The sequence below is a fragment of the Hemicordylus capensis genome, chromosome 5, assembly GCF_027244095.1.
Source record: "Hemicordylus capensis ecotype Gifberg chromosome 5, rHemCap1.1.pri, whole genome shotgun sequence".
In the NCBI taxonomy this organism is placed as follows: Eukaryota; Metazoa; Chordata; class Lepidosauria; order Squamata; family Cordylidae; genus Hemicordylus; species Hemicordylus capensis.
This window is the reverse complement of record NC_069661.1, coordinates 239144872-239170546: the sequence shown is the minus strand read 5'-3', so window position 1 is coordinate 239170546 and position 25675 is coordinate 239144872. Positions and strand designations below refer to the sequence as shown.

At 41.8% G+C, this 25675-nt stretch overlaps 1 protein-coding gene and 1 long non-coding RNA gene across 32 annotated transcripts in view; one reads left to right on the top strand and one right to left on the bottom strand.

The window, feature by feature from the left end:
* The window catches only part of MICAL3 (microtubule associated monooxygenase, calponin and LIM domain containing 3), a 291510-nt gene that overhangs the window by 157278 nt on the left and 108557 nt on the right, over positions 1-25675 (top strand). For 23 of the 29 annotated variants that reach the window (XM_053252873.1, XM_053252870.1, XM_053252868.1 and 20 more), the window contains 13 exons: positions 3322-3437; positions 5451-5577; positions 7033-7126; positions 8494-8641; positions 9047-9243; positions 10053-10165; positions 11394-11456; positions 13105-13278; positions 14740-14832; positions 19587-19685; positions 22076-22132; positions 23171-23284; positions 24812-24919. In XM_053252873.1, coding sequence (XP_053108848.1) covers positions 3322-3437; positions 5451-5577; positions 7033-7126; positions 8494-8641; positions 9047-9243; positions 10053-10165; positions 11394-11456; positions 13105-13278; positions 14740-14832; positions 19587-19685; positions 22076-22132; positions 23171-23284; positions 24812-24919 — 1503 coding nt within the window. Of the gene's footprint in view, positions 1-3321; positions 3438-5450; positions 5578-7032; positions 7127-8493; positions 8642-9046; positions 9244-10052; positions 10166-11393; positions 11457-13104; positions 13279-14739; positions 14833-19586; positions 19686-22075; positions 22133-23170; positions 23285-24811; positions 24920-25675 lie in introns of those variants that run through there. The other 6 variants (XM_053252877.1, XM_053252875.1, XM_053252879.1 and 3 more) reach the window with 4 other exon arrangements.
* LOC128326290 (uncharacterized) lies at positions 16144-23193 on the bottom strand. 3 transcript variants are annotated; one of them, XR_008307934.1, is made up of 5 exons: positions 23071-23193; positions 21024-21198; positions 18917-19161; positions 18158-18275; positions 16144-16928 (listed from the first exon to the last, which is right to left on the bottom strand). It is a non-coding gene; the product is annotated as an uncharacterized LOC128326290 (long non-coding RNA). The 3 variants fall into 3 exon arrangements; XR_008307933.1 differs by having other exon boundaries at positions 18917-21198; XR_008307935.1 differs by having other exon boundaries at positions 18158-18245; positions 18917-21198.

The window sequence follows — 25675 nt, the reverse complement described above, 5'->3', positions numbered from 1 at the left end:
TCTGGATCGTGATCTGTTGACACTCATAAATATGGGTTTTGTGCCTGTGCAGATCAATTTGGGCAAAATTTGTTAGCTCCTCGTAGTGCCGATAACTGCCATTTGTGTGTGCCCCGCATCTCTTGGATTTGGTGGTTCGGCACCCATTCCCCTCAGTTCCTTTCTGACTGCCAGTGCACTCACATCTTCAGTTGCAAGGGCTCCTCAGAAAGTTATTTCAGTGCTTTAAACCTGTAGTATAATGACATAAACCTGGGATTGCCATTGAAGACGACTCGGAGGTTTCAGCTGGCCCAAAATGCCACAGCCCGGCTGCTTATGGGCAGCAGAAAATATGATCATGTTTCACCTTTGCTGAGGTCACTCATGACATTGGCTGCCAGTTCACTTCCAGGTCCAATTGAAGGTGCTGGTACTCACCTATAAAACACTTCAGGTTTTGGCGCCTGTGTACCTTCAGGACCGCCTCTCCCATCCAACTTCGACCCATCCTGTGAGGTCATATCAGGTGGGCCTTCTCAGAGATCCAGGCCCAGGGGAGGTACGTGGGGCCCGGGCCCGTGGGAGGGCCGCCTCTGTTGCAGCCCCCTCCTTATGGAATACTCTGCCTCCTGAAATTCATAATGCCCCCTGCTCTTTAAGAAGCGCCTGAAAACCTGTCTATTTTGCCAGATTTTTAGTTTTTAACGTGTGTGTGTTGGGGGGCAGGGTTCTTTTTTCTTTCTTTTTCTTTTTTCTTTTCCCTTCGCCCCCCCTTCTTCTCTTGTCTTTGTTGTTGTTGTTTTGATTTATGCAAACTGCCTCGAGTCTAAGGAAGTCAGGAGGTCAATAAATTAAATAAATAAATAAACTTCACTGGCTTGACCCCGGACTGTTCCTGACTACTCTTTCAGAAATCATAATGTTTATTTTTATTTCTATATCATTGTTTTTGACTCTGAACTCTAAACGGACTCTCTCTTGCTTAGTGGGCAACAGCTACTTTCACAACTCTGCTTTTAAATGTATGACTTGGACTGGACAGGCTATTGCTTTCACTGTGTCCCCTCATGAGCTCGAAACCTCCACGAGAAAAAAACACCTTTAAGAGGTGTACAAGTTGTAAAGGAAAGCTCCCTTCCACGGGTGGACACGAGCTTTTCCTTCTGTGCTTAGGCGAGGGGCACAATGCCACTTCTCGTTCTGTTTGCAGCTTCTTCTCTCGACAAAGCTTAAAGAATTGAGCTACACATTAAAAATATTAGGATCAAGTTTGAACTGCTTTTTTCATTAGATTGTCAGGGCTGAGCTGCATCGTGAGTAAAAGCAACTAAGAGTCTTGTGGCCCCTTACAAAGGAACCAAGTTATTGTAGCATGGACCCTTGCAGATGGCACTCCAGTTTATCGGATGCCTAAAATATGATCCTCAGTGGACAGGTATAAGACCTTGTGACATGCAACCATGTCTGAAAATGCATGGAAATAGGCCTTCAACTGAGACAGTTTTTTAAAAATTTAATGTGTTATTAATATGTTTTATCTATTATGATTTTATCTTTTAATGAATTTTAAATGTGTTATATTTTATGTTTTAAATTCTATACACCATCTAGTGGTATATAAATTCAATTAATAATAACAACAACAATAACAACAATAAGTAGCAGTAGAAGTTATAAGTATTTTGGCATTCTCCAAAGTGACAAGATCAAGCATGCTGAAGTGAAGACCAAAGTTAGTAAGGAATATATCAGGAGAGTAAGAAAGACACTGAAGTCCAAACATAATGGTGGTAACACTATCAAAGCAATCAACACATGGGCAATTCCTGTAATCTGATATATAGCAGGTATTGTTGATTGGACACAAGCAGAATAGGATGCGTTGGATCGGAAAACCAGGAAAATAATGATAATCAATCATGCCCTGAACCCAAGAAGTGATATTGATAGGCTGTACATGCCAAGAAATGAAGGTGGACGTGGAATGTACAAATGTTATAAAAGCAAAAATTGATAGGACCAAGAAAGATAGTAAATATTGGTTATGCAAGGAAGTGGATGAGATGGTTGAGCACCTTGTATGTTGTTGTAAGAAAATCTCACAGACTGATTATAAGGAAAGACACAATAAAGTTGCTGCAATTATCCACTGGAACTTTTGCAAGAATTACAATTTGCCAGCAAGCAAGAATTGGTGGAATCATCTGATTGAGAAGGTCACAGAAAATGAGGAGGCAAAAATCCTTTGGGATTTTCGAATACAAACTGATAGGCATTTAGTGCACAATATGCCAGATCTGACAGTCATCGAGAAGAATCGGGTTCTGATAATTGATGTTGCAATCTCAGGGGATAGACGAGTTGGCAAAAAATAATTGGAGAAAATAACGAAATACAAGGACCTTCAGATTGAAATTGAGCAGCTCTGGAAAAAGAAAACAGTAGTGGTGCCAATAGTTGTTTGGTACTGCAGTACCAAAAGAACTTGAACACTATCTTAACACCTTGGGCATCAATAAAATTACAACACATCAGCTACAGAAGGCCACACTACTCGGGACAGCACGAATACTACGATGCTATCTTTAATTTTTCTTTAGTTATCCAAGACTCTTGGAAAGGGCCCGATAATTAAAATACCAAATCCGGTCAATAACATCTGGTAGACTGTGTGTAAATAGCATAATAATAAATACCACCTCAGTTTTACAGAACATGCAGTTCTCTTGATGCCCTGTGAGCACTGCTGCATCTGTGCTTCTATTCACAGGGCTTCACTTGGAGAAAATCAAATGTTCTAATACTTATGTTCCATGTGTAAGTATACCCAGACTTGCAGAATTGTACTTGTGACTTGGAAACATGAGAAGTGGGTCATATTAGAAACAGAGAACACACTCCTTTTTCTACTTGTACCCCATTTTAAAAGGTGCATGCTTTATAGAGCAACCAATTAGTCTGTAACTGACTGAAATTGTAGATCTGGCTTTGAGAAGTTTCCCCTAATAGCTCAAGGGGATAAAGGAGTTTCTCAAAAGGTGCTACTCCAACAGAGGCTTAGGTGGAGGTTGGGTCCTTCCCCTTCCTTGTCCCTATATTCGGTTTTTTGTGTATCATTGTCAACTACATTGGTGCAACTTCACCCAGACATTTTTGTGCACACAAAAAACACTTTCTCTCCCTCTATTTTATTGTATGCTTGCAAAACAATCCAGTGAGATAGACTGAGCAGAGAAAGGGCTGGCACAATTTTACTGAGTTCTGAAGTATGTTAGCTTCTCCAATGTTGTTCACTTTCTTCTCTTCCCTCCCATTTCCCTTCTCTCTGGTCACTTCCAGCCCTTCTGGCCAATGGGAACTGGAATAGCCAGGGGCTTCCTTGCTGCCATGGATTCTGCCTGGATGGTACGAAGCTGGTCTCTAGGAACATGTCCTTTGGAGGTCCTTGCAGAGAGGTAGTAACATATTTGTATGTGTGGCTGGGAAATGGTGAAGGGGGAAATGAATGTGAATGGAAAGTGTATGAAAGTCTTATCTGTTGTGGTTCCTTCATACATGTCATCACACAGGAGCTGCCTTATACTCAGTCAGACCGCTGGTCTATCTAGCTCAGTATTGTCTACACTGACTGGCAGCAGCCCTCCAAGGTTTCAGGCAGGAGTCTCTCCCAGACCTACCTGAAGATGCCAGAATCTGGGGCTTTCCACATGCAAGCAGATCCACACCACTTAACTACTGACCCATTCCCTAAGAGGAATACCTCACAGCAGACAGTGCTCACATGTAGTTGCCCATCCAAATGCAAACCAAGGCAAATCCTTCTTAGCAAGGGGACTTTCATGCCTGCTACTGCAAGACCGGCTCTCCACCCCAAAGCATCTGTTGTGAGAAAACACAAATATAATATGGGGCTAGCCATATGTAACAAAATTCTTATATACCGACCAGTGTGCACATCACTTGAGGTACAGTAATCAAGGGACGAATGTGCATGTTCAAAGCAGCCCTAATACTGCAACAGTGTTTCTTGTCACATTTCATGTATGATTCCCCCCTCCTTGTCCCTATATATTTTTGTGTGTATCATTGTCAACTACATTGGTGCAATTTTACCCAGACATTTTTGCGCACACAAAAAATAACTTTCTCTCCCTCTATTTTATTGTATCCTTGCAAAACAATCCAGTGAGATAGACTGAGCAGAGAAAGGGGTTGGCACGATTTTACTGAGTGAGCTTCACAGCTGAAGGGGATTTAAACTATATCCAAACTAGGCACTCTAGTCACTCGGCTGCAGAGGTGTCAAAGGCTCCAGGAAGAGAGAGACAGGCAGTTGTCCAAATCACTTTCTAGAAGATTGTGTACTTTTTAAAAAATGAGGTAGAAACTTTCACATGAGGTGAGAAGGATTGGGGGAAGGGAAAACACCAGAAAGGATAATTCAAGCACAGTTGGCAAAAAGGCAATAAGATGAAATGCAGATTGTATCAGCTCTTTCCATTCTTATCAGTGACAGATCACCTGACAATGAGATACTGTGAACCTACCTTAAATGGATTTAGAGACAAACAGATGTGATTAAGCTTAGAACTGTTCTCCAAGTCACATTTTGTTTGTTCTATTATTGTGCAATAGCATTGTTAACTTCTGGCTCAAAGATTGCTTCTATGTTTATAACAACTGCTTGGTAAAGAGAGGATAATTCAGTACAGTTTCTCCTCTGCTACTGGATGTATCTTTGTCATGTAGCTGTTACAGGCTCCCCCACATATAGAGGTCAAACACAGCTTAGGTGAATCAAAAATAAGAATGTAGCCAGTGCTATAGCAGCTTTTAGATTCTCTCTGCTACTTAGCAGGAAGCAAATCTTTTGAGGTCAGTTGAGTGGGGAAAGTGAGTCTTTAGCTCCTTGGCCTAGTGAGCCAGCCTATCGGGGAATGCTTGAATCCTAAATATATCAGTTGAATATCAAAGTACCTTGCAATACTCAAGACATGGGAAAGGGCACCATTGAGTTTAAATAGCTTGTGAGTGCTACACTTATTGTCTGTACATGTGCATCTACATGGAGGCAAAGATTTTTTCCATGAATTTGCTAATGCCTAAATAGTCACCTTAAGTGACGTAGCGGAGAAATGCTTGACTAACAAGCAGAAGGTTTCCGATTTGAATCCCCGCTGGTACTATATTGGGCAGCAGTGATATAGGAAGGTGCTGAAAGGCATCATCTCATACCATGTGGGAGGAGGCCATGGTCAACTCCTCCTGTATTCTACCAAAAAAAAACCACAGGGCTCTGGGGGCGCCAGGAGTTGAAATCGACTTGACGGCACACTTTACCTTAAATCATTTATGCTGTCCACCAAGTTGGAGAAAATGCATTTGCACCTAGATGGCTGGTGCAAGCAGTGTTGACTGGTTGCTGTCTTACATTGTTGAAACCTGTATTATTGTCTGCTTTTTCCTAGAGAGAGCATCTACAGATTGCTGCCTCAGACCACGCCTGAGAATGTGAGCAGAAACTTCAGCCAGTACAGCATTGACCCCGTCACTCGGTATCCAAACATTAATGTCAATTTCCTGCGGCCAAATCAGGTGATTACTTCAATCCTGTGCTTTTCCAGTGCATAAGAACAGGGTTTGCCTACAAAAAGAGCGAGTGACCCAGATGTTGCATGCCATCTTAGAGAAAGAGATGCAGATGGCTTGGCTTCCTCTGCTGTAGTGTAAAGCAGTGTTTTCCAACCTTTTTCATCCTGAGGCAAACTTAAATAAAGAAGGGGCACACTGACCCTTGCAACACACACAGCCTTTTCTTGCCACTGTTCAGTTCAGTTATTTCGAGTTGGTTCCAATGCATGGAGTTTAAACTCACTGCTTTTGGAGCTGACTTTGCCCCATAATGCATTGGGAAGCAGTGTTCCCTCTAAGGCATGTATATGTGCATGCACTCACAAGTTTTTTGATGTCCACTTGCTTAATTTTGGATCCCACGCAGGTTGAATCAGGAAGGCCCCACTCTGAATGCATGTGCACACACACTGCTTTGATATTGCTGCCCAGAACAAAACTTATTCCCCACACAAATGAAAAAAAGAAAAATGAAAATAGCAGGAAGGACATATTACACTCCATTTGGAGCTAGTTTGCTCTCTTGTGCACTGAGAGGGATATGTCTTTCAAATGTATTGACTGCCTGACTTCCTTAGACTTGAGGCGGTTTACATAATTATGAAGTCAGGTCAGCTCCATAAGCAGGGACCTCAGACTCAGTGCAAGTCAGTACAGCACACTGGAAAGTGTCCTGCAGCACACTAGTTGGGAAATGGTGGTGTAAACAAGGAAGAGTCTCATGGCATCTTAAAGACTAGTGGGTTCGTTGTAGCATAAACTTTTGTGAACTAGAGTCCACTTCATCAGATGCATGAAGTGTTATCCTCAATTGATACATAGATTTAGATATTAGTGCTGTGCACGGAGTGGGTTTTGTGTTCTGTTCCGATCTTGGAACAGAACGCAAAATGGCCCAAGCGTTCTGACCAGAATACCAGGGTGACCTAGTGTTTCCACGGAACAAGCCCATTCCATTTGGAATGTTCTGAGTGTTCCAATTGTTGTTTTAATTAAGATAGTGGGAGGGCGGTGCTGGTGGTGGGGGACAATTTTTAGGAGTGTTCTCTTCCGAGCTTGGAACACTCAAAATGGCCCATTCCAACTCAGAAAGTTCTACACATCTCATGTAGATGTAGATGTGGTGGGGTCGGGGGGGGGGGAAGAGAGGGGAAATCTGACACATAACCTGCAGCATTTCTGTGCAAAGCTCAAAAGTATACAAAGTCAACACAATGACCATTCACAGCAGTAGTAGTTGGCAATGACGCAACCTTCTAAGCTTAGCTATGCTAATTTAACACCTGTAGTGGGAGCGGCTCTTCAGCAGACACTTATCCAATTTGCTTACAACTGTGTCACTAAACTGTGTCACCTCTCTTTATACAGGCTTCTTTTGAAGCTTGATGTGAGCCGTCTAACCTTTCTGAACTCCTACAGGTGCGTCATTTGTATGATACAGGAGACTTGAAAGACATTCACCTGGAAATAGAGAATTTTGTGAACTCCAGGACACCAAAACTGTCACGAAATGGTAAGCTCCAGTTCTGTCCTATTTATTGCTTTGTGTCTGTTTTTCTCTCTCTCAGCCCCAACACTTTATTTCTAGAGCAAAGATTATGCACATTGAAGGTAGCAGTCATGGGGTTATTGAATAGTACGTTTACTTTGGAAGAGTTTTGCCTGGCTATTTTATCTAGAAGCTGGTGGGGGAGGTGAGGGGGTTGTGCCAGATAAAGAGCATTCCTGGAAGGATCTGGTTAACCTCTGGAGGAAGTAGGATGTTGAGCTAGATGGACTTTTTGGTATCCTTTGGTCTGGCTCTTCTTTTGTTCAAAAATCTTGCTTACCAGCTGTACCCTTTGCTGGAGAAAACAGATCTTTGTTTGTGCATTAGTCGCTTCCAGGTTGGATTATCTTAATGTACTTGAGTGGGGCTGCTCTTGAAGACAGTCTGGAATCTTCTGATGGTTTAGAATGCAGTGGCCAGACTCTTGTCTGGGACCTGCAGAATGCAGACCATATTAGGCCAGTTTTATTCTATCTTCATTGGCTTCCAATTTCTTTCTGGGCTCAATTCAGGGTGGCTTTTAAAGCCCTAAATGGCCTCCCGCCCGGATATCATAGGAATCTCTTCCTCTCATAAGAATCTGCTTGGGATATATGACCAATTTCTGAGACTTCTCATCCCTTCCCCAACAGAAGTGTGGTTGGTGGGATCAAGAGAGAGGGCTCCTTCAGTCATGTTGCCTAATCTGTGGAATAACTTCCCAAGGGAGAACTGTCTGATCCCTCTCTGCCTGTTTTTAAGCAGACTCTTAAGACTTTTATTCTGTGATTATATATATTTTTCTGACAACCCCTGCAAACTGGGCAAAGAGGCACTTTTGGAAGTGGTGGGTCCTTGTGTGAATAAAAGCGGATCACATCAACTAGGATCTGCACCTGCACAGTAGCCAATTTGGTAAGATTCTGAAGCTGTGTGTGATGCTCCTGTTCTGCCCACAGTTATCTTATATTTAGCAGCAGGAGCTCAACTTCCCTATTCAGTCCAGCAGAGTGTTCTCCAGTGGTTGTTGGCTGGCATCTCCCTTGCCTTTTTTTTAGGCAGTGAGTCCTTTGGGAACAGTGAACCATCTTATTTGTGTGTGTATGTGTGTAAACCTCTTTGATAATTTTTCTGTTGAAAAGTGGCTAATAATAATATAGATTTTAATGGTGTCAAGTCAAAAGCCTCTATTGTTTTGGGGTGGTTTTAATCTGTCATTTGTAAGCCACCTAGAATATGGTTTTTCATAGAAAGTGGAGATATAGATATTGAAATAAATACAATAGACAGTTCTATGCTTTAGGTTAAAAAAAAACACCTAACTGAAATACCTTGATATTTACATGTTTCAGAGTCGGTAGCTCGCTCTAGCAAACTCCTAGGCTGGTGTCAGAGGCAGACAGATGGCTATATTGGTGTAAATGTAACAGATCTAACAATGTCTTGGAAGAGTGGCCTAGCACTGTGCGCCATTATCCATCGATACCGCCCTGACCTCATGTAAGTAAAAACTAAGGCACATGTTCAGTTCTTATGCTAAATTCTCTTTTTGTGGGGAGAAGGGTTGTAATGAGATGGCAGTACTGGGGATGGTGCCATAAGCTCAGTGGAAGAGTATCTGCTTTGCATGCAGAAGGTCCCGGATTCAGTCCTTCGTTTCTTCAGAAAGGTCTGGGAAAAGACACCTGCCTGAAACCTTGGAGAACAGTGTAGATACTACAGAGACAGATGGGCCAATGGTCTGACTCAGTAAATGGTGGCTTCCTATATTCCTAGTGGGGAGCGTGGATCCTATATAGGAATAGTGGTTGTTGAGAACCACATGTTGAAAATTGAGAATGCACGTGTTGAAACTTGAGAATGCCCATGGTAGTGCTCAGATGATGTTTTTTTCTCCCTTTTTAGAGACTTCGATTCTCTAGATGAACACAATGTGGAGAAGAATAACCAGCTGGCGTTTGACATTGCTGAGAAAGAGTTTGGAATATCTCCCATCATGACTGGCAAAGAGATGGCATCAGTTGGCGAACCAGACAAGCTGTCCATGGTCGTATATCTCACCCAGTTCTATGAAATGTTCAAGGACTCCCTTCCTTCTAGTGGTATGGACATATCCTCTAGAAACTCTGAGAGTTACAGAATCAGCTGTTGATTCGGTTAGCTCCTTCTGTCCTACATTTGAATGCTAGAAACACAGTCTTGATTTAAGACTGTTCCACTTGCCAGATCAAGCCTGCAAAAATGCATGCTGCATATCAAATCAATGAGCAGATGGAAGCTCTTTTGCAAAATGTGCTGGTCCAGGGAATTTCTAAGTTGGAAGAGTCTTGCTGTTTTTACTATAGTCATATTCACTTTACACCAAACCCTGCACTTTGATTCTGCAATGTTTTTGCAGTGTTGCCAGGCAAATAGTCAGGGCTGCATGGAGTATTTACTTTTTTATTAAAATATTTATATGCCACCCTTCAGCTAGCAAGCTCATGGACTTGCAGGGAAGTAACAGCAGGAGAGAGGGCATGCTCTCAACTCCTGCTTCCAGCGGCATCTGGTGGGCCACTGTGTGAAACAGGATGCTGGACTAGATGGGCCTTGAGCCTAATCCAGCAGGGCTGTTCTTATGTTCTTATGACAGCTTGTGAATTTGCAAAATCTCATTGAGAGTTAGGCCATAGCTCAGTGGCAGAGCATCTGATTTGTATGCAGAAGGTCCCAGGTTCAATCCCTGGAATCTCCAGGTAGGTCTGAGAGAGACTCCTGCCTGAAACCTTGGAGAGTCACTGCCAGTCAGTGTAGACAATACTGAGCAAGGTGGACCAACAGTCTGACACGGTACAAGGCAGGTTCCTATATTCCTATGCTTCCAGGTTTGCTGTGTCTCCACTGATCACATTTGTTTGTGTCTCTGCAGACAATCTGGAACTGAATGCAGAAGAAAAAGCTGCTTTGATTGCTAGCACCAAATCTCCCATCTCTTTCTTCAGCAAGCTGGGGCAGAGCATCTCCCGGAAGCGGACACCAAAGGTAGCCACAATTGCTTTGACGAGAGAGATTGTGTGATTGTTTCTGAGCTTATTCTTGCCTCAGTCCAGTGAGGGCAATGTACATATAAAAACAGGCTCCTTTTGTGTGTCTCCCCTGCTGGACTGAGAAACGTGCACAAAAAGGTGAGGCATATGCAGTTCTCAGGCTTGCATCTCCCTGCATCGTACTTGAAGTTGTGTACATGGTTTCCAGCAGTGAAAAGAAGGTTGGAGCTTTCAAGCGTTGACATCATTAATCCTTTGAGTTGGGGAGGACACCTGATTCAAGTTATGCATCCCTCCTTGTCTGTGCGCACATACTTGGAGGCCTGCATTCCTAGTAAGTGGTGGGCAATGTCAGGTTTTTCAGCTTGCTTCATGATTTAAAAAACATATTTTGCCAGTAACTCTGAGAGGATTCCCTTAAGGTTGTTGCTTACATCATTCATTTCGGGGGAAACTGAATCCATGTAAAATATATGCTTCAAATATCCTGTTAAAAATCTGATTAAAGCAAGAAAAAATGTTCTTAATTCTAATGTCTGTACTTGCTTAACTTGTATTAACCAGAGCCAATTAAGAAATCCTGCGGGCATAATATGAATTGTGGTGGGAGGGAGGGGGAATGTGCAGATCCCCTCCCAAAAAAGTGCCGTTCTAAAAGAACATTTTCCATAAAGTTCAAAAATTTAAGTCATACAAAAGTTGTATTATGCTAGAAGTTGTGAAAAGTGACTGATAATGCGGAAAGTAAAGTGAGTAGTCCAGGCTCTTCTAGAATCCAGACCTTGATCAAGTGTTACCATTTCTGCTCCCCTTACCAAAAACATTTCTCTCAGACTCCAGTGCTACTCTCCACAGAGTCTTCATCAAGGAATATAACCCTCTTCTGCAACAGTGCTGTCAGATTCAGAGTTCTGAGGATTTTCTCCCATTATGGTTAGCTTATAAATGTCATGGTATGTGACTCTAGGCAATGAAGTATATGTGCACAGACAAGGAAAAAGCACAAGCAGCACATCCTATGTACTCAAGTTCATGTACCATTGTGCAGTTCTTAATTTTCCTTTAAAAAGCCCTCGTTAATTTCCTCAAAGTGAAGATGAGCACCTGTTTTATTTTAAAGAGAAAATTGGGATTGAGTATCATTTAGTCAAAATTTAAAGTGGATTTACAAGAATTGTGGTGTGTGAAATTGGGTACTCAGGGTTTCTTTCTTTTGTGCTCAGGATAAAAAAGAGAAAGACCTGGATGGTGCAGGAAAGAGGAGGAAAACGAGCCAGTCTGAAGATGTAAGTATTTTTCAGCTGTATTTTTTGCTTTGCTGCCTTGTTCATAACAGGTTCTTTCCCTTAGCAACTCTGCCCAATTTGCACTTCATATTCAAGGGTTTGAAGAACATCCATGGTCCAAGTTGTTTCAGCCTCTGTGACCTTTAGCATGAAACCTGGTATCTTGCTCCAAATCGTGAGGACTCTTAGCTTAGCTTTTGTTGAATAATTTCTATTCCTCAACAGTTATTTATATGTATATTAATGAATGATGGTAGTAGAAGATCAAAACTTGAGAGCATTTAGATGCAGATGTTAGTGGCTAAACAGTAGAGCTTATTCTCTTAGCATAGCTACAATATCCTTCCTTGTTCTGTTGTTGAAGCTTTGCAGAACTTCTCCCTTCTTTTGTATAATTTATTGTGATATCTCGGTTTCCATAGTTCTTTGAAGTCCTTCTGGCTGTGCCTGTGTTTGAAATCCAGAGAGAGAGTAGGGTGGGAGGGGTGTTCTGAAGGGTGGCGGATTGACAGAAATGGCTGGAGTAGTTCAGTGAGATATTGAGGTTTGTAGCAGCAAACAATCTGCGTTACCCTGCTTTTAATTAGATACAACTTTGATAGTTTTTAACAATGTTTAAATTTTAAATTATTGTGATACTATCCTTTTATTTTGTTGTAATTTGTAGTTTTAAAAATTGGGGCCTCCTTTCCTCAAACCTATATCTGGTCTGTACTTCCCACTTGGTGAGTGAACGTCCTCCATAATAGCATCACCGGTTGGCATCCAGATTAAGTTACTCATAAACAGGCTTACTGAAATTAATGGGACAACTTCTCCCATTAATTTCAGTGGTAGTACTCATGAGTAACTTAATCTGGATGTAAGCTTGTGTGTGTGCGTGCACGCACACACACACAATCTCAATCTCTATGGGGTACCTAAGCTGAAGATTTGCAACAGAAGGGGCACACTTCTGATGTTTTGTGGGGGGTTTTGTGGAGGGATTTAAGGTAAGAATCCCTGTTAGATCATTAGGGGAACCTCATCATCCACCAGAACTTACTAGAGTGATGTAGCTTTGTTGAATACAGAAGGCCTTGATTATGATAATAGCTTAGCATATTGTGAGCAAATGACGTTTCTAGCCATATCCTGGGTAGTAGTGCCTGGCTGTATTTGGAGGTGAGCTTTCAAGGACATATGAAAATATTCAGTGCCTCTTGAGGGAAGAGCTTTATATTAAAATTTGTACCATGGAGTAATGGGTTTTTTTTGTTTCCTGTTGAATGCTTGGCAGGAGATAGGCTGATACATTAGCTCAGAGGTTTAGGTCACCTATATTATTGAAGGGATTGTAGCTCAGCAATGCTTTGCATGTGAAAGGTCCTGATTCAGTCCTTGGCATCTCCAGGTAGGGCTGGGAAACACCCCGGCCTGAAAACTGCAGAGCTCTTTCCATCATTGCAGAGATCACTGAGCTACAGTGGACCAACAGTCTGAATCTGTATAAAGCAATTTCATATTGCTAAATGTGTTCCTATCCCTTGAGCCAGCAAGGCAAATGGGCAAAAAGGGAGATATGTTTCAAAATGCAGAGTGGATAAAGAGTCTTTGAATGGGATCCATGAAGGATTTCTCTAATGTAGAATTCACATTGATTTGCCAGGAGGACACTTCCCGAAGCTACCGAGAAGAAAGGCCCACCCTCGTGAGTGCCCTGACAGAGAGGAGGATCGATGCCACTATTGGGAACCAGAACAAAGTGAAATCCATGGCAACGCAGCTGCTGGCCAAATTTGAGGAGAATGCACCTGTGCAGGCCACAGGCATCCGGAGACAGGTGGGAAGGGCTTGAGGCCTTGGATGTCTTTTTGGGCTGAATGCAGTGTCATAGCTAGCAGAAGCCGTCTGGTATAATAGGGATGGCTTGAAGGCTTTTTGACTGAACATGAAGTTAAAAGGTATCACTTCTGTTTCTCTCTCTCTCACACACACATACTCTCTCTCTCTCTCTCTCTCTCTCTCTCTCTCTCTCTCACACACACACACACACACACACACACACACACACACGGGAGGGAGAGAAAGAGGAGGAGAGGGAGCCCTCAGTGGTTTTTTACTAGTTTAAGTGTGGACAACAGCAGAATACAAAGAGCTCCTTGCACGTTTCCCCTTTACCCAGGGCTTAGCATTGGTGCTTCAGTGCTGGAAGTTCAGTTGGGCTCCCCAGAAATGCAGATTCCTCTTTGATAACATTGCAAGCATCCCTCATCTGTCCATGTGTCATTTTTGTGTGCTGCATCCTGAAGGATGAAACCACATGAGTTGTGTGCATTCTTTAGGTGAGTCATCTGTAGCGCAGTCCTTGGTATATTGCCAGCTATTGAACATATGGGGAATGCTTTTTCCATAGTTTGCCTTGTGAATCACTTCATCTATATTCAGCTTTTCTGCTAGGGAAAGTAGGTTCTGGTAGCCAGAGTGTTGCTCTCATCAGCTGGGTATCCTGTATAATTTAACCTGCTTGAGTGTGATAGAGAGAATATATTTTGATCCATCAGCACGTCCAATCCATTTTATAATGTACTGCAAGCAAAATGGTAGAGTTGCCAGTGAAACAGTGACAGCTTGACTTCATGGGCTAAAACAAATGCATGTGGCATAGGCAAACAAGCCATGCCATCCATTCCAAGTGAAGACAAAACTCCCAACCAGTACAATCCTGCCCTTAATGTGATAGACTCTGAGCTTGCCAGTACTAGAGAGCCTAGGTGCCTCCAAAAAGTATTTCCATGACCCTTTAGCACAGGTGTTGGCTCTGAATCCCCTCTCTGATTGTGCTTATCTCCAGTGCTTCGGTGGGGGGGGGGGATGAAGGACCCACAAAGCTAAGCAAGCAGAGTTTTTCCTGAAGCCCTTAAGTTCTGCTAAGGCATTTTGGAGCCATATCCAGACTTAGAACTGAAGTTCTTGCTCCTGTGATTGTTCTGGAGTGAATTCTAAGAATTTCTTTCCTCAAGCTCCTCGGGTTCCAGTTTAAACTTGTCAAATTAACTAGTCCAAACAATTGGAGGTTGAGAGCTGTTTCCATATTTTTTCTTTACTTTTCTTCCTTTTTATATTTTGTCAACTAATTTTTCCTTACTCCATTTTTCTCTCTCTCCTAAATGTCTGTCTGCCAACCACCCTGCCCAACATCTACCCCATCCCCTTGTGGGTTTTTTGTGAGTTTTGTTTTGCCTCTTGTGTTATTGCCCTGGGTGGCCTCCATCATGCTTTCCTTATGACCTGCATGCAACAGCCTGCCCTGCCTTATCAAGACCGTGCTCTCAGCCAGCTAGCCTACCGACAGCGAGAGCAGGGCCGTCATGCCCCTTTGCCTCAGTGGAAACAGGTAAAACAAAACCGAATAAATGACTGTGATGGCTCACCCGCATCTAAGCTACCACTTCATTGGCTGTTGCTTTCCCACACCAAACTACCTTCCATACTTCTGTGTACAGGCAGTATTTTATGAGGGAAACCTGTATGCCATTGGCTAAGTAGGTGTGACTTGTATCCAAGAACTGTAAAAAAAAATTTCTGCCCGGAAGTAAATATTTAAACATAAATTATTCTTTCGAAAAAAAGAGTCTTGAGGCACCTGAAAGATGAACAAGTTTATTTTAGCATAAGCTTTCATGAATTAGAGCCCACATCGTCAGATGCATGAAGAACTATCCTCACTTGGTAGGATACCTCATATACTTGCCAGCTGAGGATAACCCCTCATGCATCGGAATTGTAATCAAGAAAACTTAAAGTAAAATGAATTTGTTCATCTTTCAGGTGCAACAAGACTCTGCTGGTTTTGTTGCAACAGACTCACAGCTACTGTTGGGAGTGTTCATTCAAGCTCATTTTATTCACATTATCTTTTCCAGTCATAGGATCACTGCTGAGAATGATCCTCATGAAAATCAATATACATGGGAATTGCTTTCCTACCAGTTTGTGTAATCCAGATTTGATGGTGGGACAGGTAAGGAAAGCAATTAATCTGTAATGTGTTTGAATATCAATGGGGATTACTCTTGGGGAAATCCTGAGTTTGGAAAATATGAGGAATCGGCCATTCTTCTAGCATTCTTAAGTAGAAAAACATTCACATGATTCCTGGAAAGTGTCTTCTATACTAGTTTAAAGGAATTGGAGATTGCCCAGTGACTGATGCTAGGCAGATCGAGAGCACTGAATCATACAAGTGGATATAGGTAGCGACAAGTTAAGTGTATGCTGTATGCTTTTTTTTTGTCACTGGTATATAATTTTTCACCTTTCTGGTAGTGAATTTTGATCTGGAGGCATTTCTTTCACTAAAATAACTTAGGAAATAACTGATGTTTACTGCTGCTATGTATAAAAAATGATTCTGCAAACTATTTTTAGAAACTCCAGGATGCTTTTTATCAGTGCTGTTCAGTATTTCAAAGCTGTACCGCTTTGGAATCTTATTTGATAAGATTCGAAAAGAATCTTTGCAATCTTACCTCCTTAATTGTTCTCTGTGTGAAGCAAATGCTCTCGAGGCATTACCACCTTGCTCAACAAAGAAGAAAATCAAAATGAAACATGAAGATATGACTGATAATAGGAAATATTCCAGATTTTGAAGACCTTTCAATAGCAGACTAAAGGAGAGAGGAAGAGGCAAGGTGGAACAGAATCTGCTAAATTTAAATTTGTAATATAATAATAATAATAATAATAATCTTTATTACGGTCGTTGACCAGCACAAAATTTGTAATATGTCTTCCTTTTTAAAAAAAATTTATTATTTTTTATTTTATTTTATTTTATTTATTAGATTTATATACCGCCCTTCCAAAATGGCTCAGGGCGGTTCACAGCATGATGAATAATGAACAGAATTAGATCCTTGTTGCATTTTTTTCTTGCCTTGTGTCTAGACAATGGAGTAATTTTCATGGACAACTTCATTGATGATCATTTCCTTTTCCAGACAGAGTCAGAATCTCTTCTTCTGAGGGAAGCAAACACTCATGCAAATTTAGCCCATTCTCACCAAAACCAGCAGCAATCAGCAAGTATTATTGGCCTCAGTAGAAACTTAGGCAGTTTGTTTGACTGGTCCTGTTCTTAATAAATTTCCATTTTACCTGCTTTTCAGCATGTCCAGTTAGTAAAATAGAATCGCTTCTGGGTTTGGGTTTGTGTTTTTTTTGCATGCCTTGTTATAGAGCGTTTTTGAAGGCACAAAGGGAGCTTTTCAAAGCTTCTGGTAAGACTTGGGCACTATCCCAAACTATGGTGTGTCGTTTAGCAAATCTCATCCAACAAGTCAGATGAAACCCTTCTGTCTCTGGCCAGCAGGTTCAAGTATGTGGAGATGTAGCATCCTCTGGTTTATTCTCTTAAGAAGGCATGGCAGTGGGTAGCAAAGAGGAATTCCATAGAATAATCCTCTTCTTTTTTCTTAGAGATGTCATCTGGGGCAAAAATAGGATTAATTATTAGTCAAGTTAAAATTCTCCTGAGCCCGCATACTTGTTCAGTGAGCTAGTAGATTAAGTATGGCAGAGGAGAGACATGACCTTCAAATCCTGTGTTCTGACACTTTCCACCTGCCCCTCTAACTGCCTTAAGATGGCTGTACGAGATGAACCAGATCTTCATTTTGCTTCTAGATGTATTGGGGGTTGCCATCTTAACCCATGAGCCAATTGACTCCATGTGCTTTAAGAAATATAGTTGAGTGTTCACTATCTCTATGCCAGTTCTAACTGAAACTGCCTTAACATTTTAGCACTTTACAGTACAAGGAGACGCAGTTGTGTTGTGCAAGTCTAGGGTATGTGAATTAAGAAAGGGATTGGCTGTAGAAATGCAGTCCTAACTTTCCTGCTCCACCAACATACAGGCCATCTGGACCACTATATATGCAAGTGTATTAAGGGAGATGTTCCCAAAGAAAAAATGTTCATAGTCATGTGTTCTGAGTTTTCAAATAGGTGGGAATAAAACTACCTTTAGGAGTTCTGTGCATACCTATATAATATTGGTTTTGATGGCCACTACCCAAGAGATCTCTGGATTGTTCTTTTGATGAAAGTGGTCATTATAACATCTGAATTCTCCATCTCCCTTTCCTTTCAAACAGTGAGATAGAAGTTATAGCTATTCAAATCATTGTTCTTGTGTAATTCCAGTTAATTTCATCTCACACTTTAACTCTTTCATGCTCCATTTGCATACTTACAGCATTTGTATGCAAATTTTTGTGTATAAGATACAAAAGATTCTTGTGAAAATGGAAGTTGCATGTTTGAAGGCCTTTATGGGGGAGGAATTTAGAGAGATTAAGTGTGTGTGTGTGTGTGTGTGTGTGTGTGTGTGTGTGTGTGTGTCCCCCTATAGAATGTATTGACTTTGGATTGTACCTGGAGGGGAAATACATGCGCAAACATGCTTGCTCTTGATACTGGCAAAGAGACCTCTTTGAGCTGAACTGACCAGAGCCAGTCTTCAAATGAATGAGAAGCTGCACTTGACCACCATGGTTTTCATCATGTAAAATTTCCCTTTTTGAAACTTTATTCATATGTGCATATTTCACTACTTGCTTTTGCTTGTTCAGAAATGCATCCTGCTGGAGGATGGAAAATTTTCCCAATGTGCACCATGAATTCGACTAAACTTGCAGACCTGCTGTTTTTACCTGCTGTAAAAAGGCACAAGGTCATTCCTTCAAGGTCTACTGTTTTAATTCTCAAAGTGCATCTTCCAAAAGGAGAATTATTTTGGTTCTGCTTAATAGAAGAAAGCAAAATAAAAATCTGAAAGGAAGAGGAAGCCAGGACCTCCATTAGGAAAACTGAAGAACTTGATTTGACAAGAGAATACCAACCCAACCAATCAAAATTTATATAAATATGAATACCTGGCAAGACTGACATATTTGTCTTGCTGATGTTCAGGCCCTAGCCTTTGGCAGGCAATAATTTGGCGTGATCTACATTTTTGTGTCCTGCACATTCAGGCTAACATTAATTTATTTGGAAGACACAAGATATTTCTGTAGATCTATTGTAACTGTGTGAAGTCTGCCAGTGCCTTTGAAATTGCATCCCAAAAAAGGATATTTGAATCCCAGCTATCCAAATTTCAATTGTATTCTCCCATGTTGGTTTAGCCCTCTGGGTGTAGTATTCCTTATACATTGTAAATCAAAAACCTGTTACTTAAGCCACTCAGATACATGAGACACTGTATTTGGGACACTTTATTTTGTTTGTTTGTTACCTGCCCCTCCTGTATACTACTATTCAGGGCAGCTCACAACATTAATAAAATAGACACAATATAAAACAATAAAATTAATAAAAGTTTAAAAGTTAAAAGACCAAGCTAAAACCAAATTTAAAAGTTACAAATTATAGAAGTTTCAAATTAGTAAGCTAAAAACTAAGAAACGTACCAGATCTAATCAGTGGATAAAACATTAACAAGCCTCTCTAAAAAGAAGTGTCTTTAGTTGTTTTTATAAACACTGAGGGAGGGAGCATTTTGAAGCTCTTGCAGGTGGGTGTGCCAAAGTCAAGGGGGTTGTACATGTTTGTCGCCATGTGAAGACTTCAAATGATGTCACCCACAACATGAGGAAACAACCCTTCAAGGTTTCTGCTCCATTGATCTGCAGCAGTATTCGTTCCTACTTGACAACTGAAAAAGAAAAGTAATACCAGCATCCTCCAGACAATGCATTTCTAAGGCATAGTTTGCATAACTGGCAGATGAGATGGTGGAACTGTTCCTGAGCCATACAGTTTTGGGTGGGTGCTGATATGATTGTATATATATTAATAATAACCATTTTTTAAAAACCTACACATATAGTTTAATATCGGAGAGAGGGCTAGGCTAGAATTCTTCTCCATGACATCTTGTTTTTTAGAGAGAAACATTGAGATATTTCTGTGGAGGAACATTGTGAGATTATCTTCCACCTGTAACCTGAAGTAGTACAGTCCAGAAACAGTTTTACTACCTCAGCTACTGCTCATGTGAACTCCCAGTCTACCAAACCCAATGACCATGTTTCTTCTTGCTCTATTGTTTTCTTTTTCTCCCCTTGTTTTTAAACAAAGATGAGGAAAAAGGACCGTTCTCGGACCTGCCCCAAAAAAGTGATCATGCTCTCTTCTTCCTCCACTTGCACTTCCTCTCCATCGTACCCCAGTCAGCAGGTGATTTCATTCTGCATGCTCTGTCCTCCTCTCGTTCTCTTTCTTCTTGCTTCCACAAGTGACTTCCTGCTTCCACAACCCCCTTTTGTGTTGAGTTTCCTTCTTAAACTGAATGAAAGGTCAGCAGGCCTCTTTATCTTCCCCACTAAAAACCAATAGTGGAAAATACCATATTCTTATCATCCCCCATTGAAATGTAGTTTGTTTATAATGTCTCACACCTTATAGGTTGTACTGGACATCGTTCAAGCTAGTTAGTCATGACTAAGTACCTTTTGAAATTGGTGAGACAAGCTAATCATGACTGACTAATTTCAGTAGGAGTTAGTCTTGACTCACTTAGCCTGGATGCTGTCCACTTTGTGTGTAGTTTGTTAGAGGCAAACCAGAAGTCCGTATAAAGGCTACTATTCGTATCCCCCAGCTACCATAATGGGTTGAATAAAGAGAGCAGCATATGCTAGTTTGTGGACCCAGAAGAGGTCACTTCTGATTTTAGTTTTTGTCAGTGGCCTATAGCTTGGTTTAGCATTGTGAGGGGAAGATAAGTGTAATGTATTGCCTTTATGTGTGCCTTCAAATACCACTTGTTCCTGTTGAAATCTTCTGCTCTTGTTGGAAGACTGGAGGATCTTCAGCGGTTTATGGCATTGTGTCCCCGCACCCCAGTATGCAATGTGTTTTATTTCAACGGCTGAGATTACAGTGGAGCAGCATTGGCCTACCTGAGACCCTTCAGCTGTTGTTGAACTACAGCTTCCATAATCCCTGGCTGTTGGCCATTGTGACTGGGATGATGGAAGTTATAGTTCAACAGCTATAGCCTTAGGTTGGCCATCCTTGTGATGAAGCCTTGCCTTTTTGTCTTCTCATGAGAAGCAATAACTTGCACAAGACCACTACTTGTCAGATTCTTGGATTACCCCAGATGGGAGCTGCTACAGCACCACTTCTTCTCACATGATCAGGATAACACGATAACTTTGTTAGTTAAAGAGTCTCAAAGACATCCTGTGACTTTTAGATTGCAGATTCCTTGGTGTAGCTTCTTTCCTGGGAAACAGTAGGAAACAGAACTGGGGGAAAGAAGGGTTCCAAAATACTGTGGTCAAGACAAGAGCCCTGAAAAACTCTGCTGATTCTAACCTGCTATAGTTGCCTCTTTTTCTTTTCTTTTCTTTTTAAGTTTAGTGCACATTGTTACTCCTGGTCCTGCCTATGTCCATCAATTAATCACTATACCATTAAATCAGTTGGGCAGTCCTCTAGAATGTCTAGATGCAATTGCATTGTCTGGTTTGGGGGCCTTGAAACCCCCAATTTGTCTGGTCATCCTACCTGACTGATGTCCTTTAAAATATTCCTCCTGATCATGTCTGGTTCGGTCGTTTGTTCATTCAAATAGGACAACCATAGTTACAAGTTGGAGTCGAAATACTCTTCACATACATTGTCAGGTTGATATTCTTCTTCGCAAGGCAGAAGTGTGTATTTCCCTCACAGATGGAGAAACCTGAGGCAGATATTATAACCTCTGTTCAGTCCACAGAAGGAGGTAGCTTCCAGATGGGAAACTGTTGCTCAGTCTTTTAAGCTGTATCTTTTAATTAAAACCTGTTTATTTCTATTGATTAATTAAGCCAGAACATAGCAACTTACCCTGCTGATAGTTGCAGTAAATATTAGTATTTATACAGCACATAAAAATAATAGGATGTTTTTAACAGTGACAGCATAGGTGTATCGGTCTCTTTCCATGAAGTATGAGCAAGTTTTTGAGATACTGGAAAGTACAGTTCAGTAAATTCTTACCTGCATGAATGAGCAGGACAACCAGAGCAGCCCCCAGATATCTGCTTCCCTAGGGAGGGTAGATTATGGTACAGCTTGCTGTAGGATGTTACCATCTTAAGTCATTTAGCTAGGCCAGAAGCCCTCTGTCCTACTTTCAACTTAAGGAGAGCCCAGTCCTTTTAAAATTACTTACATATAGAAAAGAAATGTGATTTCAACTCCTGTCTCAAGAGACTTGTCTGTCTTTGGTCACAGCAGCTGCCTATATTCACTTTAAAGAGGGGACTTTTCAAGTAATTAACTTTACTATTCCTTGGAAACTATCTTTTCTTCCTGCTCCTCTTCTCTCACTGTGTGGAAATGTATTCTTCTACTAATAACAGTTTGTATACAGTTATGTTTAATTGTTCTACATTGAACTGCATTGATGCATTCTGCATAGGAAGCACATGACTGTTTCCAAGCTCCAAAGCCTTTCCAGAATTTTCCAGGTTTTAATGTTTTTCTTATAGGTGACTTCTTACTCAACTACACTGTCTTTTGTGTGGGTTTTTTTTCCCTTAAAAAAAAAAAAAAGATAATTATTTTGCCTGCAGACAAACAGGGAGCCTTATGTTGACTCCGCTGGAGAACAGAGTCCCAAACAGCAACGGGTAAAATGGCATGAGCAAAACAGCATGAGAAGTGGGTGTGCAATCCTGGGGGCACGCTGTGCAAGCTGGGCGTGTGAGCAAGGGGGAGAATACTGGTTATCCAAGTGCTGCTGCTACTACTAACATTCCAGAGTTGCTGAAAATGTTTCTGGGCCTGGTAATTTGTGTGTGTGGCATTCATGGAAGCACTTGCTTGACAGGCTCTCACACACTCTGGATAGGATGCTGTGTGCTTTTCAGATTTGTGCATCTTAGCACGGTGAATTTGACATTCCTAGTTTCCTCTCTTGTTGCAAAGCAAAATGGAAAGAGTTAGCTCTTTTTGCATAAAATAGTGCACATTGTCATTGCCTCTCCTCTCTGACCTTTTGGGTTCCCCTCACTTGCTTGGCATTGCATCCAGGCTGCAAGACAAACTGGTTGAAAGGTTGGACGAGAGAGCAGGCGAGGAAGGAAACTTGGCACTTTCAGTGCTGCTGCTGGCATTGCAGCTGCCGGGCTGCCCACTCTCCTCCTCTCCCTCCCTCCACCCCCACCCCCGGCAGTGTGCAGTGATTTCATCTCCACACAACAATGGAAGGTAGAAAGCTGCTTCCCCCAGCAACCTACATCAAGGTTTTACTTCACATCAGCTAGACAGTGGTGCTGCTTTGGAGGCATCAGAGTTCAATATTTGTCCCTTTTCTCTTGCCATGAGATGCAGAACCTGCAGCTCTCCAAGACCAAAACCCTGTGCACACTTACCTGGGAGTAAATCCCATTGAAATAGTGAGTCTTGCCCTTAGTGGAAATATGGAAAGGACTGGGCTGGTAATGGCTTAGACAGCATGTGGGTAACAGCCAGCAAAAGGTAGCTTCCAGAAAATGATGAAGCTTTTCTTCCCACTCTGCCCCCCCCCCCTTTTAATATGTGAGTTGTTGAATTCTCCAGCACTGACCTTATTTTCAGCTTTGCTTCTGGCTCATGCTGCTGTGCTTTCCCGTGAATCTTCTTCCCGTGCTCTGTCTTGTTCATTTTCCTCATTCGTTATTCTGCAGAGACCTCACCAGTTCTTTTCAGAGGACCGTGTGCCAGAGCGCACGCTTACCATTGAGCAGAGGGCAAGCCAGCTGGCTGCCCTCCTGGAGCAAAGGCCAACAACCTGGCATCAGGTGACCGCCTCCCTGTCTGTCTGGCGCTTTGTGTCTACTTGCTGTTCTGTCGAATGGGAAGTGAAAGGTTGCCTGTGCTATGACATGGTTGGCCTTGGGTATCACGTGTAGTGGCTGATTAAGTAGTGCACTCTTGCCTTGTTGAAAAGATACCTTCAAGCACTCTGAGCAAAAACCACCCAAAGGCCACATTACTCCACTTTTTATTGTTACTTAACTAACAAATATTTTTGCGTGCTAACTTAGTACTTTGTGTCTTTGCTAGTACTTATAAAAGAAATGCCGCCTGTATGGGGAGGAAGCTACTAAACAAGAGGAGGTTTTTAATCAAGAGTAGTGTTTGCACTTCTGTGGAGTAGGTTCAGATCTATAATGACACTCAGTCAGGTTCAAGAAGTGCTACTGGAACGTTGCTTTGCCAGTTTGGAAAAGAACAGTGTGTGCTGCACTTACTCATTTTGGGGAAGCAAGGATCTATAAAACTAGTTTGTTTAAGCAGCCCAAAATAAAGGAGGCCAGTAAATAACATAAATGTGCAACAGTCTATGCATTCAAGCCACCAAATGGACTTGGCATAAGATTTGTATTTAAAGAAACATGTAGATTATCTCTGTGGGTATTATTTTATTAATGCAGTATTTCAGTGCCAAGAAACTAATAATAAAACATCAACTGGGGATCAAAAAGCTTCCCACTTCCCACATATCTTTTCACCTTTTTATTGCTAAATTGTGTGCTTTTGGATATCAATAATTTCTGCTCACTGGGCCAAACAACATACAGATGTCCATGGTTAGCAGAACAAGTGCTCTTGGACAGGAACATATGCATTTGATATCTTGATCAGCAGCTTGTTATATTTTTACTATGTAGCGTTTTAAGGAAATTATAGAAACTCTTTCCCCCCAAGAGACCTCACACACACACCCCCGCCGCAAACATTCAATAGCATTTGAAGGAGAGCCAGTGAGTTGGTGTTAGATTTGGATCAGGAGTCCTGGATTCAAACCTCTACTCAGCCATGAAGCTCACTGGAGGGCATGGGGGCCTGTCTCACTTTCAGTCTAACCCACCTCACAAGGTGGTTGTGAGGATAAAATGAGGAGAGGACTATGTCCTCTACCCTGAGCACTTGAAGGAAGGGTGGGTTATATATGTGACAAATATTCTGTCCAGGATATATTGTTTACCCCACAGTATATAATTTAGAAGACTTCACAACTTCTAGTGCTAGAAATAAGTGCATTTATCATAAAATATGATCAGATGGCAATAAATAAATCAGATAAGTGGAAAGAAGCTCCTACATAAGTGGAAATAATCCCGGGATTCCTTAGGCCACCATTTTCATAAACGTATGATATGTTGGACTCTTGTGAGTTTACTGTAAGCAGTAGAAACCCACAGTTCTTCTACATCAGTTCCAAGGAAGGAGATCTCTGCCTCTCATTTCCCCCCAAAGCTTCTATCTGTGCGGCTTTCAAAAATGCCATATCCTGTGATGACTTTCTCAACTTTATTTTGTAGCCAGAGACTGAGCGATCTCGTCGATCTGTTGTTGAACAGTGGGAGCTCTCCCGTAGCCTCCGCTCTTCCAGCCGCCCTTCTTCTCCCTCATCTGACTCCCTCAGACAGGTAGCATGGTGTGGGGCTTGAAGCTGCACCCGGCTGCACACTTTGACCTACTCTAATCTCCCACCACTTGAGAATGTGCTACTGGATAAAACTAGACTCCTCTGTCTTCGTTGCCTTCACATGGCTGTGCCTGAGTGTGGTCCAGGTGCCTGCAAACGAGACCCGGTTGTTCCAAGTTTTACAGAATTTGGAAATAAGAGATGCAGCCTGCGCATTTTAAAGTTTCTGACTGAAGCTGGAATGAGAGACAGTAGGGGGCTCTGAAATGTTTTACATGTAAATGCACCCACTGTAGAATCTTCCCAAACTGGCTTGGTCCACCTCCAAATCACTAAAGATATCGCTTGAGATGCATTTGCCCGGTTCAGTCATCATTGGGCCTGGCCAATAAGCTCTCACACTCCTCCCCTCTTGGCCTTCTGCATTCTTTTCCTTCCAAGTCCTTGGCAATGAGCAATGTTCTTTCTAATTTTTTTCTTCTCTGTGTAGAATAAGTTTGGTTCTAGGCAGCATTATCAAGGCAGTGTGTGCACACCTGCATTCAGAGTGGGGCCTTCCTGATTCAACCTGAGCGGGATCTAAAATTAACTGAGTGGACATTAAAAAATGTGTGAGCGTGCACACACATGCACATCTTAGAGGGAACACTGGCAAAGAGTACGTGATGTTTGAACTGGCACCGCAGTAATTATCGCTAGCCATTGTTTGCTCTTAAACTAGAGATTGAAACCTGGATGAACTATTAACTGTTGGTAA